Raw genomic sequence first — 15,522 nt, forward strand, 5'->3', positions numbered from 1 at the left:
ACTGGTTTAAAGATTGGTTTCGGAGGATGGAGAGGTGTATTGAATGTAGAGGAAATTACTTTGAAAAAATTAAATAAACAAAGCTGTATTGCAAAACTTTCCTAGTACCCTTTGTAGTTGTCTAAGTAATCAAGAAATATTCCTCTAAATCTCTTTTGAACTTCAGACCAATTTCTATCTCCTCTCTTGTAATGAATAGAAATACTTCTTAGAATAACATTGCCACCAAAGTCTTCTGAATTTTTCCTACCCACAGCCATTATGCAATCAGAAGGTGTCAGAGGATCTGAAACATTCTTATTAACTAGAGTCATGACTGTTAATATTAATGCATGTCTAAAACCCCTCCTTAAATTTCAATATTAAGGGTCAAATTCTCTCAATGCTAACTGCATTTACACTTTATCTGGTATTCCTCAAGTCCTTATAGTCTGTAGAAATATTTGTAGTATCTTGTCTCAATTCAAAGAACTTAATTTTCAGCCTATGTAGTAACGTTCATTCCCTTTTCTTAAACGCACTTACCTTTCTCAGCATTTCATCAACCTATGGTTGTTAGTTAAACATCTTCAAATTATTTTTTTCTTAACAAAACTCCTGACCAATCTAACTATTATGCTTATTAGTGCCATCGTTGGCAACAAACCGTTTTAATGGACACAGGTCATTCTTAAAATCATGCCTGACAGAGCCATGCTTATTCTAATATTTCTTAATAACCAAAAAATCTACTTTTTCAGCACTGAATTTAGTGATGGCTCTATCAAATTTGTAATTATACATTGGTGTTAACTGACATTTTTGTAAAATCCTACTGCCCATATTGTTTGTTTATTATTGTTAAGTAATATTTTTCATGTTGCACTAAGAAATATAATGTACAAGCAACCCAAAACTGAACTGTGTTTTTAAATTAACAAAATCTAACTACTTGTGGCACTTGTCTATCAAGGAATATTAAGACAGAAAAAAATTTATAAATAAGAATATATTTATTTAAGTTCATTCAATGTGAATGAAGATACAAATCATGACAATTTAACTCAGAAGTCTGACTTGATCTTTATGTATCTTCAACTTTGGATTTCTTGAGATCTTCTTCTGAAACTTTGCTGATAGTTCATTTTCACTCAGTGGTTTACTTTCACCATCACAAGAAAAATACACTGAAAAGACCTATTAAAAATATGGAAAATATTTTTTAAAATTTATTTTTAATTCAACATGGCTATAAATAAGACCATTATTTGTAGGCATGAACGTTATATACCTAGTCATGAAACAAATACCATTACACAAGTGATGACAACACAATTGAATATACAAACAAGCTGCAAGCATAAGGACTATACTAGACAAGCACAGCATCAGCAATGCCTTCTAATCACCAGTTTTACAGGAAGCAGGGTAAAGGCATGCAAACTAGACAGGCACTTTAAACGCCACGTAGGACGACGTAAGCTGGCATAAAATGCCTACCAATGCCTTCGGACATGTTACAAGCATGTACATCTTGGCATTTGCATAGCCTGAGGAGACATTCTCCCCATGTATGGGGTGGTTGGCCTTAATTGGTTTGTTAATTGTACCTTGGGGAAGACTATGTTTGACACAGAGGAGTTTATTTGTGAGGTGGAAAGGAGGCCTCCCTTATACAACACATCATTAAAAGACTACTCCAGCAAAGAAATAAAGGCAAAGTGTTGTATTGAAATTGGAAAAGAAATGTTTCTGAACTGGGATGAACTATATAATGATATCAAAAAGCTCATTTCTGAACCTTATATTTATTGTAAATATTACTTCTATTTTAGTACTGTTTCATTAGTTAACGAAATACAAGTTTGCTCACTTGCAGAGTATTTATTGGTAGATTCCTCTAGTTATCTGTATACGAAATCATGCATGTATATAATTTAAGTTAATAAAGAACCATATTATTATTAAATAAGATCAAAACAGTAATCGGAAAACTCTTGAATATCTTAAAAAACTCTTTTGAGGAAAGACAGATGTAGGATAGATGTGCGGAAATTTGCCTTTAGCCAACGGGTGGTTGGTAGGTGGAACAGACTTCCATCGCTTGTCGTGGAAGTTGATAGCCTAAATAAGTTTAAGGCTCAGCTGGACAGGTATTTCGAACGAACAGAGGGGTGAAGTGGAGGTGGTTATTTTTTATTTATTTATTTTACTTTATTTTTTTTTGGCTGATGCTGCATAAGCTTGCTTTCTTGCATCAAATGCCTCTACTAATGCTATCCACTGAAACAGTACAACTAATGTTGGCGTTAAGAATCACGTGCAGCCTGTCTTCTTCCGAAACAAATGTTGAACCTTTCCTTTCAAACATAACTTCAGTGTCTTTCTCTTTTTTGAAAAGTATTATAAAAGCACACAGTAAGCAACAAAGTACAGAGTTTTTGCCAGCATGATATATGGGAAAATAAATGCACGCAACTGTTTCTTGCATAAAAAACATAACCGAAAGAATTGCAATGGATTGTTTTTGAAAAACAAAAAGATTGTACTTCCTTTTTTCAATGTGTATTGCATCTACTAACACAAAATAGAGGAAATTCATCTATTGAAAGTCATATTGGAAATGGGAAAATGTAGTGTAAACCTGATAACACTGCAATGCGCATTTAAAAAAAAAAAAAAAAGTCTGCTTTATTGTAATTATTTTTACAGAATAATATCGGTGCAGCACGTTTTCTGTTTGTATATTTGATCTAGCAAAATTTCAAGAAAATATTTCTATTGATAGCTGCAGTGCAAACTTCGAAAATTTGTGCCTTTGCATGAGCATTCGTAAAATCAAAGACCTTTAAAGAATTTTTAGCTATATTTAAATGCTTTATTGACTTAATTGTTATATTAAATTATTTTCTATAAGTAGCTTATACACCTAGTCAAGATCCTTGGTTTATTCTGAATTTAGATAGCGAGATTTTGGAAGTTAATTAATACTTAGTGTCTGTAGATTTACCGTTTGTAACTTACCACCATATACGATACGTTATATACTGTACTAGATAGCATTAGCTTAGTGTCGTATAGTATATAATACAGTCGATTCCAGTTATTTTGGATACATTGAGACTAGTGCATTTTGCCCCAATTATGCAAAGTTTCACTTAAATAGTTAAAAATACAAGTTTACGACTGATTTTCTGTATGATCAAATCACATTACGATGGACTCACCATAGTAAAGTACCATTAACTATACAATATGTAGTAAGCGCCAGTCATTGTGATCACATTTGTGAATTAAAGTTTAATTCTATTAAACAGCGATTCTAATTAACAAAAAAAACAGGAGGAATATTATCCACAGGCTATAAAAGTGAAGATATACTGCATTAAGTACAAATTTAGACTTACCAAATTAAAAAGTTAAATGATACATGAAAATCGGAAGAATATTTTCCACAGGCTAGCAAAATAAAAATAAATTTACGCTTACGTGCATAGCTTAATTAATACGTACTGTAACATGTACAAACAGGAATACCTTGCATAGTGTGGTTAATTCATGCCAAAAATATATCGCACTGATCGAGGTATTAGTATGTATTTTAATGCAATGCGTTCTGACAATTTGATTATATGGGTTGAGTTGCAAAAATATATGGGTGTTTGTTTACTATAAATTGATGCACACGAAGTTCTTGCAAAAAAAGGTCTTCCAGAGCTAGGTTCGTCTTCCACTCTCATGGCCATCAAAAAATGCTTTGTCACCTAAAACCAGGCTTATGGAGAGCATGCTCTCCATAAGCCTGTTTTAATTTTTCGTAAGTTTCTGTTGCATTTTTGTTAAGTTTGATGCAAAATTTGAGCATGCAATGCTGCTAGAGATTTCGTTTTTCCATTTTCATAACGCGTCACTACTACACACACTTACACAACTCGCTGTCAAGTCAGATGTGTTAACCCCATCAAGTTGAAACTTGCACTGAACATCAAGTAAGAATGTACGTCTCGGTTGGTGTTGGAGATGTGGCTACAGTGTTGCCACTTTTTGAGCCACACATTCAGTCTCATTACTTTTTTGACACACCTCATATTTTATTGCAGCTAAGAACATTAAAAAAAAAGGTAATATATTTTTCTCCTTTTGTGCTATTAATGATCAATTAAAAAAAAAAAGAGAGAGAGAGAGAGAGAACCCCTAATTCTGGCTATGCTCTAAAATTACACTTTGGTCAGGGTCGTTTTCTTTTTTTTTTTACTAACAATATTTATATCACATTTCATTTTTACAGTGAATGAATATTATTTATAGGTGGTTGTGCTATAAATTTTTAGTTCAATGAAAATAGCCTTGTGAAATTTATGTAGAGTTTTAACACTTCGTGTGTCATTACTGTTCCTTCCTACAGAATATTGTAGTGTACAAATGTGTGCCAACAGGCACACACACACACACACACACACTTGTATACTACAGTACCTGTTGCGCAGGCAGAAAAACCTAGACCTCATGGCAAACTCTACTCACTTGAGGTTGGTTGCCTGGATTTAAGAAATTGAGTTCGGACAAACTGAGATTGCTTCGTGAACACCAAATGTCAAGCAGGACCAACATTAATTACCAGAATTATAAGTGTTATTTTTTTTATAGTGAATATGCCTTACTGAGTACTGAAAAAAAAAATTATGAAAATTTTATTTTGGTAACTGTGCTATAAATGTTTAAAGGGTTCCTTATCAGAAATATTCCCATTTGGTCCCATTTTTTTTAATAACTGCTGAAGCTGTAATGTTACTTTATATTTTTAATACTGGAGTTGGTACAGTATAGTTTCTTATTAACAGAAAAACTGGCTTTCTATTTAAAAGCATTAAAAATTGTGTGGTGGTATAGTCCAGGTGCACTGGAACTTTCTGATGAGTGCTTACTCAAGGATTAAGAAATACGTTCTGATCAGCTGAAACAGTTAAAAAAAAGTTACTGCAGTTAAGGTCATTATTTAAAAGCATATAGTGAATTCATTAACTGTACATTTTCATCATTTTGTCATCAGGGTTCAGCTGCACAACATAAACTGCAGTCATTATCAACCCAATGCGGGATGGAAGCCTCCTCAACAACTCATGCTGAGGGAAATGGACCATAATCTGCAAAGCTGGTCCAGTGCGGGTTGGCAGATCGACCGTATTTAGCAGTCAGGGGCTTGAACCCCAGTCTACTCAAAGAGTGTGTGCTACTGCACTCCCGCTCCTGACCACTTGGCTATGGGTGTATACAGAATGAAATATTCATTCATTACCAATTTGGACAGGCACCTATAAAGTTTGGGTGTAGTGAACAGGTTTGTACAATAAAAAGGTTATGAAGTAAAAGCATCCACTTTCTTTCTGATATTTTAGCTTACGTACTGCAACTGAAGAAAAATCATGTACTTCTCATGTGGGATTCACTGGCCAAATATTTGACACTGAGTCAAGATGTCCTTTTACATTGAATGCGCTATAACAATTTAAGCATACTGTATGGGATGATATTTAATGACATGTTGCTTTAAAAAAGATTTTGAACTGCTGTGCAGTACAATAATTTTTCTCTTTTTTAAAGTGACATGATGTGGCTTGTGGTAATACTGAGCTACATTATTTCAAAGTCATAAGGCATTAAATAAAATTATTACATCACATATATTTACCTTTTTCTTCAACCTTTTAATTGGCAGCTGTTTATCTTCTTCCTGTCTTAAAATAGCCTTAATTACTCTGTGCCATTTGAACCTTGTCCTTCCATTTTTTGTTTCTAAAAAGACTGCAGAAAAATAATTACCTGATTTAGAAAAGGTGAAACTTAATATGAATAAAATTTTTAATGGCAGTTTAACATATTTTTGATAAGTGGAACAGGACCAGGGTATGTCTGCCAGGGGCAAAAGTTGATGATGTATATATCATCTTTTAAGGGCACAAAAGGTGATATTGTTGTACAAGTTGAAACTAATGACATTAAGAGTAAGAGAGCTGCAGATTTACTCAACAAGCACAGGTCAGTGTTAAAAAAAGTCACGAGTTAGGTTTGAATGTGAAAGTGTCTGCAATTCTGCCCAGACACAATAGGAGGGAGTATATGATGAGAGCCTGTTTGATCAATTCAGCCCTGGAGAGATTGTGCAAGGCTCAATTTTTTTCAGTCTGGTCTGTGCTTGTTGACAGGAGAGACTGCTTCTACAGGGATGGGGTACACTTAAATAGAAAGGGTGCAAGAATATTTGCTGATACTATTGAGGCAGTGTTAGGTGGATTGGAAAACTGCTGGCTTGGGGGAATACACAGAGTAAAAGGTTAACAGTGGCTGCAGGCATAGGCAAAAGTGATTCTTGCACTGCTTCTATTAGAATGAGCAGTAGCCTGGAAAGCAAGGCAATGGAGATTTCCAGCTGCTGGGAGTCATAGTGGAACAAATAAATACATGAGCTGTGTTAGGGTAACTAAGAGTAGAAACAAGTGCATGTATACTTGCATGTACACCAAATGCTAGGATTATAGTTAATAAATTTGATGAGCTTGAAGTGCTAGTTAAGACATCAAAGACAGATATTGTTGGGATATCAGAGACATGGTGTCACACAGACATAAGCAGTGCAGAATTGGAATTTCGAGAGTACAATGTGTACAGAAAGGATAGACAGGACAGGAAGTGGGGAGGAGGAGGAGGAGTTGTGCTGTTAGTTAAGAAACACAAAATCTAAGGAAGTGCATCCAATTGATGTTGGTGGACAATGTAATGTTGAGTCTGTTTGGTATGACATAAGCACTGGGAAAAGAAAAATGAGAGTAGGTGTGTGTGTTATAGACCTAATGAATCTGATGAGTATAATGAGCAATTGTGCAGAGAAATAGAGTGGGCCAGTAAATCAGAATGTCTTATAATGGGGGATTTTAACTTTTCAGATATTGACTGGAACTTGTGGGCTGGTCACTCGCACACTAGCAAGACGTTTGTGGATTTATCTGATTATAAGCAGTGATTATTCATGTATTAATAATTTGCAGATAAAGGAACCACTGGGTGAAAGTGATCACAATGTAGTGATGTGGGAATTACTTAAGGATGTAACTACATCAAGGCTAAAGGGAAGGGCTTTTGCTTTCATAACGGTGACTACAGGGGTCTCAGACAGTTTTTAAATTCTGTTCAGTGGGATCAACTGATGATGTTACCAACATTGAATTCTAAATGGAAAGCCTTCATGGACTTAATTTTCGAGGCTACTAGGCTTTTCATTCCAACCAAGAAATACTGTTCAAAGTTTAGACCTAAATGAATGTCAGATGAACTAATGAGGTTCGTGGCAGAGAAGAAAAATGTGTGGGATGCATATAAAGTATCAGGTGACACAGAAGCCTATGGCAGATATAAACTAGCCTGTAATCAAGCCACAAAGGAGGTTAGGCAGGCAAAGGCAGATTAATCCTTGGCAAAGGATGCAAAGAAAAACAGTAAATAGTTCTTTACTTATGTAAAGGCCCCTCCGTAGCCGGGTGGGCAGGAGCAGTGCATACCACACGCTTCTTGATTAGACCGGGGTTCGAGCCCGTGACCACCAAATACGGAGGATGCGGAAAGGTCAGGGAATGACCACCGCATATCGCGGAGCAATATGGCCTTAGTTGCTAATGCTCCTAAAATGCAAATAACAAACAAACAAACTTATGTAAACTCTAGAAGGAAAGGGATGACTCAGATTACACCACTTAACATAGATGGGTTGACTACTGATGATCATGTTCAGGTAGCTGATAAACTGAATGAGTATTTTGCATCTACATTCACGCATGAGAAGTTATTCAATGAGGGGAATGCCAGAAGTTTATCAATCTCTAACAGGGAGCTAAGTGATTTTGTAATAACTGAGAGAAAAGTGGAGGAAAATTTGTTGAAGTTAAACATAAAAAGGCACCTGGGGTGGATGGGATCTATCCAGTTATATTAAAGGAGGCAGCAAAGGAAGTAAGCAAACCCTTAGCCATAATTATGAAAGCTTCCTTGGACTCAGGGGAGGTCCCCATGGAGTGGAGGTGTGCAAATGTATCATTAATTCACAAAAGGTGACACAGGTAACTATAGACCTGTTAGTTTAACTTGTGTTCTGGGGAAAATAATGGAATCACTGGTTAAAGAAGCATTGCAGAATCATCTAGACAAGACTGCAGTAATAGTTAAGACACATCATGGGTTTGTTAAAGGGAGGTTATGTCTAACCAATTTGATTGGATACTATGATGTGGTCACAAAGGAACTGAATGCCAAAAATAATTTTGATATAATATGCTTGGAATTCAGGAAAACCTTTGATACTGTTGCACATGGAAGACTGCTGTACAAATTGGAGAGGTGTGTCATTAAGGGTAAGTTGCTACAAGGGATAAAGGGATGGTTGAGAGGGAGATTACAGAGAGTGGTAACCAATTGACACTGCTCTTCGTGGACAAATGTTATTAGTGGAGTTCCCCAGGGTTCAGTGTTGGGCCCATTGTTGTTTTGTATATTTCTCAATGAAATTGATGAAGGTATATCAGGTTTAATGTCCAAGTTTGCAGGTGATACAGAGGTTGGCAGGGTTGTTGATCACAGTAAAGTGAGTATGCTACTCCAACTGGATCTATATAAGTTGGGCAAATGGGCTGAAAAGTGGCAACTGAAGTTTAATTTGACAAATGCAAAGTACTGCATATGGGTAGCAGTAACCGAAGAGAAACATACAAACTGTGTGGTACTACACTGAAGGAAGTAGAAAGTAAAAAAAGACCTGGGGGGGGGGGGTAATTGTGCAGTCAAATATGAAGTTTGCTGAGCAGTGCAGAGGGGCTGCCAGGGCAGGTCATGGAATCTTGTCAATGATATATAGGAATTTTGCCAGCAGGGACAGGGAGGTGATTATCCCGTTATACAAGACAATGGTCAGGCCACACCTAGAGTACTGTGTACAAGTCTGGAGGCCTCATTTTAGGAAGGATGTAGAGTTGCTAGAATGAGTACAAAGAAGGGCAACAAAGGGGTGCTTTTACCAAGAAAGGCTTAAGTTCTGCAAATTGCAGCACTTGGAGAGTAGGCACCTGCGAGGTTATCTGATTGAGATGTATAAGGCCTTGAATGGGTTGAGCAAGCTGAATGCTGATGGGATTCTTCCTCTTGCTCAGATTAAGAACCTGAGGGGGCACAGATTCAAGTTGAAGAAAGAAAGTTGTAGAATAGATGTGTGGAAATTTGCCTTTAGCTAGTGGGTGGTAGATTGGTGGAACAGACTTCCATCTTTTGTTATGGAAGTTGATAGCCTATATAAATTTAAGGCTGAACTGGACAGGCATTTGGAACAAATGGAGGGGTGAAATGGGAGGGTTTTTTTTTTTTTTTTTTTGCCTGATGCTGCATAAGCTTGCTTTCTTGCATCGTATGCCTCTACTAATGCTAATATTTACAGTTAAATCCATGTTGGCTACAACTTCTTCACAAGAGAAAGTTACAATGCATCCAAACATCATATTTTATATTAATTCAGTAGCTGAACACAGTCCAGGGTAAACATTAAAGGCAAAATTCTTTTTATAACAATTATTCTTTTCTAAATTTTTTTTTTTTTTTTTTTGGGAGGGGAGATTATATTTGCATACATATCAAGTCCATAATTTTGCAATTAAGTGTGGCTTGGTTTTTAATATCCTGTCAGATAGACAAACATCTGGAGCCAATTATTTGGAGCAAACATTGTTCCAGAAGCCCTGTGTTGAAATGCAATTCCATAATTTGCTGCACTAGCTGGTGGACATACTGATTTCAAACAATTCAGTTTTGTTATCATCATGGTACTTCTGTTCACGTTAGCCAGGGAGACCAATGAAACTTGAATGGAAACTAAATAAATAATTACCATCAAAATGAAAGAGAAACTATTTTTATTCGTTTGGTTACATCAACAGCCATGGAGGAAGTTCTGTGGGAGTGGGAAAATGAATGTTCAAAAAATAAAAATTCAAATTTAAATACTTTCATCACATTCGTTTGCTGTTACTTTATTTGTTTTACTATATTTTAGTGTTGAGGCATTTTTTACTCCAACATGTAAATTACAGTTCAATTTATGTATTAACAACACTGAAGAGGGTTCTAAGATTGGAACTGAAATGTATGGTTTTATATTATTTACTAAATTTTGACAGTTCTGATTAAATTTCTTTCCAATGAATTTTTTGTAATAATAATAAATAAAATACCAACAGAAAATTATGTTTAGTGTACTATTTCTGAATATGGTAAACCCTCTGTTTGCAAGGGATACATTTCAGGATATTGCTACAAATATTAAGATGAAAGCCTTGTGGAAAAGCTAGTTAGATGGACCTTTATTAAGCAAATTAAGGCAAACATTCTTAATCAATCAATCATTATATTTAGAGTAATTCATCTTATATTCATGTTAAATTAGTATACTATTATAATTAGCTGTCCCAAACTAAAAATGGAAAACAACATACCATTTTGATTCTCTTCATCATCGGCTTCATCTTCAGACACGGACAAATTACCATTCTGTGATTCTGTTTTTTGCTTTTTACTTTTATTCTGGTAGTTTGAATTAGAAAAAAGTTCATTTTCAGGAAGAGCAGAATTCTCAGAATTCTTATGTTTTCTTTTCTTAGCTTGATTATTCAAATTGTGTGGATGACTTCTTGAGTCTAGACTGACATTCTTACAATTCTCATTTTCAGCATTACCCATTACTTCTGATGGTGCATTATTTTTTTCACTCTTTTCCTGAAATATAAATTTGTTTAGTATATTATAGAGAAGGGTAGTCTTATATATTTTTATATACAGTAATACCCCGAAGTTACGCGATAGGTGGGTCCGACGAAAATCGCGTAAGTCGAATTCGCGTAAGTCGGGGTACAACTTTGCATATAAATACATATAAATTTTGCTTAATTGGGACCAAGGACTAACAAAAACACTAGTTTAGAAGAAAAATATTAATAAAATTGCAGTTCTTTATACATATTAATACAAAATATGTATTAAAAAACAAATGACTTACGTTAAAAAGTTATTTCGATGTCGATGGCTTCATAAAATCTAACAAATTCGTCTGACGACACAGCGCGTTCTTTTTTACACCCAGAATTTCTTCGTAGCAAGCTAATAATTTTTTTATTCCTTGCTTTGTAGCTATAACGCATTCTTCGTTGGAGTCTATGTTTTCTAAAATTTTTAAGCCCTTTACAATTGAGCCCTTTTCAATTTTCAACCTGTCAAGTTTGCAATTGTCATGTGCTTTTTGCCATTGCTTCGTTTAGGCCTGTAGCACGTGCAATATCACATGGTCTTTCATTTCGCTCAAAGCGTTTCACAATTTTATATTTTTTCTCTATCGACAGAGGCGGACTGGCCATAAGCCTTACCGGGGAAACCCCGGTGGGCCAGTGTGATTTTGGCCATAAACCATAGTATGAGGCCACTATAAATTTTTCCGGGTAAGAATTTTTGATCCAGTCCGCCTCTGTTTATCGATAATTGCTTTTCTTTTTCTCTCTGAATCTGCAGTGTCTTCACCAGGACGCTTCCTTTTCACACCTTTTAATTAAGTATTTTACTCATTTTTAGGGAATAAAGCACAATTACAAAACGAGGAGGCACGCTTGATACGCATAAACAAAGCATGTAGCAACTGAATAAACAACACCATAAAGGCAGAGATACACTATTAACACCTCACATTTCTAGGGGTTACTACCATAAAACAATAAAAATCCAGTTGCGTTTCTGCTAGTGAAATCTGTTATAAACTGGTAGTAAACTCGATCTAATTGCATTTGCGATTATACCGATAGCTGGAATTGTGTTGGTTTTTGCGTTATTATGGTGAAATGTGTTTCCCCTTCACTGATATAAAAAACATAAAAGCAGCAAAGTTGAATTTTGTTCATCTTTTGCTCTCATTCTCCGCCGTCTCACCGTATATCGATAACATATGAAAAACGACCTTGAAGATAGTGGGCGGCAGCGTTGCCAAACGAAAAAATCAAGAACCGCGTAACTCCGAGTTCGCGTAAGTCGGGGTATTACTGTATACTAACTGTGGTATTCATTATGTATTATCACAAAAAATTAATTAATAAATAAAATAATAGCAAGAAATACATTTTAAGTTAATATACAGTATCCCAGGAGATAGCATGTTTGAAAATTCCTATTTTTGAAGATCGTATATATAGCCTAAGTATTTTCAAGGGCAATTAATTTTTATTAAATAATACAGTAGCTCTAATCCCTATAAGCTCTAGTAACCAACATTAAGCCAAAATGCTAACCTGTATTACTGGAAAGGTAGAGTGGGTACGTACTTGACTAAGCAAAATGTCATGAGTTCAAATGCTGCCTCCAGTACAGGTGTTGCAATTGTCCAATTTTTTTTTTTTTCTAAATGAAGTATAAATAATGCAATAGCATTTCAGCAATCAAATTTCCCTAAAAACTGAACGCTGAAATGCTATTGCATTATTGCATTATGGTACTTAATACTGAATATCTTGCAAAATCAACGATTTTATATTAAAAATACATAATAACAATGGTATACAGTCCAAGAAAAATGTAAAACAGAAAGAAATTGATGAATTTCTTTGTTAAATTGTTGAAATTATTAATGGAACATAATGCATAAATTTGGCACCTGTGGTGCTTTTTTTTTTCTTTTTCTTTAAGTGCAGCCAGCCTATTTTTTCTCTACCCTGGTATGGTTGACTACTCTCAGAAAAACATTCAAAAGGTTACAAATTTCTGAGGTTTCACTGTATTATGCAGTTTAATGTATGAAGTATAGGAAAGTAAAGGACAACCTCAACAAAATTACTGTGTAATACCACATAAAAATGGAAATCACTACAAATTGTAACAGTTTAAACAATTTGACTTAAAGCAGTCATTAAACAGTGCCAATGTATTGGTATTAACAGCTCCCAAGCATATGCTCATAACTGTATGTGCACCTTAGAAGCATGTTTCACAGGCCAATTTGCATATTGTGCAGGGCTGAAAAACCCAGAATAAGTTGCAGATGAACCTATTCTTTTCACCTGAGATCAGCAAAGCCTTGACTGAAGAGAACTTTAGAAATTCCTCCAAATGTCATCTATGGAAACTGAATCCTGACCTCTCCAAATGAATGGTAGATGGAGGTGCATCATGCCAACTAAATTGCCATTGAGAACTACCATTATCAATATTTTATTTTGTTACTATTATTTATTTTTTGTTGGTGTGTGCAGCCCAACCAAACTATGGCAACTCCAAGTTCTGTATGTGTAGATACCGTACAGATAAAGGCCAATCAGAGATGTGAGTGTGTTGTTGTGTCAGGTTATGCTGTTTGTGTGAGGGACTGGCCACTTAGCCTAGCTCACCGCAGCACTACCATATACACAACCAAAGCCACTCATATATATATATATATATATATTTCTAATAAAGCATATCACTGTCCTACAAAAACTGAATAATGACATAATTACCTGAGTTTCATGAGCCTTAAGAAATACCTCCCATGCTTCATCTATTACTTTGGGATCACATCTCTTGAAACTGTTCTTTACAAAGTTCTGTAGAAACAGATTAAGATAAAAGAAAGGAAATCTTAACAATTTAAATAAACTACCCCTAATACTATCATATTATGTAACATAATTATATTGTATTATTCAAAATTTATTTTAGGAAAAATAATAAAATAAAAACACAGAAGATTATATTAAAATGTACATTTTACAAAATAAGACACATTATAAGCAACTGCCCAAATATTCAACATAAGATAGAATTTACATTTAATTGTGATAATAGTACTCATTCTATTGGATTAATTACTATTACACTTAATTTTTGAGTACTGCTATGTTGTAACAATTTGATGCTTGACCCCATACTGATTCTAATATTTATAAATGGTATTGTAGTTATTTCAAGTTTAATATCTATGTTTACTGATGATACAAAGGTGGGTGACAGTAATCAAGGTACCCTACTTCAATAACACCTAAGTAACTTATTTCGATGGGTTGAGGCAGCAAAGGTTTAACACTGGAAAATGCAAGGTCTTGCATTTTTCAGCATAGACAGGCTGAACATTATATGCTGCACATCGTATACAGACCACTAGGATAGCTCAAGTAGATTCTGCCAATGATGCACAGGAACTTTGCCAGTAAAGAAAATGAAATAGAAAAATGGTTAGGCAATATTTTAAATACCGCATAGACTGGAGACTCCATTTTAGGAAAGATATGGACCCATTAGAGAGGGTTACAGAGAGGAGTAAAAACATCACTACTGAGAGTGAGAGAGAGGAGAGTTCAGTAAGTTACAGTAATTAGAAACCATGCATCTGCAGGGTGACCTGATTGAGCTATTTATAGCCTTAAAGGATTGAGTAAACTATACGCTGAAGCACACCACTTGATGTGTGCCTGAAAATTAAAAAATAAAATTTATTTTACATCAATGTCAAAAATGGGATTCCCTGATCAAAGACTACACTAGTGAGCAATGTCAGAAAGTATCCTAATCCAGTAACAACAAATTTAATTGAACTGCAAAGTAGAAATTTTCCAATAAAATTAAACTTTCATTTTAATTTATAAATTACTATGCTATGCAAATTGGGTCTTCTGAAAAGTAAGAGAAAAATAAGTCAAGGTTTGCTAATACAGATGTTTTAAACTAAGTTAACTTACCATACATAAAACATTCAAGCCATAATATAAGTTTTATATCTATGATAGTGATGAAAATTTAATCTATGATATCTATGATTTTTAAAATGGGTTTGGCATCAATGTTTGAAATATCAAAGTAATCTCATTATAACAGTTCTAAGAAATGTGCAGAGCAAATGCAAAGTATGGATGCAAAGCAAGATATTTCAAATTCAGTTTTCAGTCATCTGCATCTTAGTATTAAATTACTGAAAATTAGTATTCTTATTCGATATTCTAATGTTTAAAGAGCCACACAAAAAATAAAATAAATGAACAAATAAATAAAATACAGAAAGAAAGAAAAGAATAAAAATAGTTTTAATACACTCTAAAAATAATATAGATATAATACAGTTAGTTCTCGACTTTACAAGTTAATTTGTTCCTAGCATGCACTCATAAAGCAGGAATTCATTTCCCATAGACGTAACAATAAAAACATTAAAAATCTCAACAATAAAATTTGACCATAGTAATGTTAAATAAAGGTCAATAAAATAATAGTTTATGGTTAAACAATGATTTATTTATCCAAAGAAATGAAAACATAGCCAATCAAGCAAATTATAATAATAAAAAAATTATTTATGTCATACAAATGTTAAAGAATGTTTATTCTTCATCATCGACTGATGATCAAATCTATCACATTTGCTTATGATCTCATATTTTGTTTCCATGTTATTCCTCTTTGCTGTTTCTTTTTATTAATATTACTCTCCAATAGTATTTACTTCGTTTTGGC

General features: G+C 34.4%; 1 protein-coding gene across 1 annotated transcript in view; it reads right to left on the minus strand.

Moving 5' to 3' along the window:
* Positions 1-1,038: 1,038 nt before the first annotated feature.
* LOC150085406 (cell growth-regulating nucleolar protein) overlaps positions 1,039-15,522 on the minus strand; it is a 90,361-nt gene continuing 75,877 nt past the window's right edge. The window contains exons 6-9 of the mRNA XM_090374554.1: positions 13,536-13,622; positions 10,503-10,782; positions 5,669-5,781; positions 1,039-1,176 (exon numbers count right to left, since the gene is read on the minus strand). Coding sequence (XP_090230680.1) covers positions 1,039-1,176; positions 5,669-5,781; positions 10,503-10,782; positions 13,536-13,622 — 618 coding nt within the window. The remainder of the gene's footprint in view (positions 1,177-5,668; positions 5,782-10,502; positions 10,783-13,535; positions 13,623-15,522) is intronic.

Source organism: Mastigoproctus giganteus, chromosome 5 (genome assembly GCF_048544385.1).
Source record: "Mastigoproctus giganteus isolate SK-2022 chromosome 5, ASM4854438v1, whole genome shotgun sequence".
Taxonomy (NCBI): domain Eukaryota; kingdom Metazoa; phylum Arthropoda; class Arachnida; order Uropygi; family Thelyphonidae; genus Mastigoproctus; species Mastigoproctus giganteus.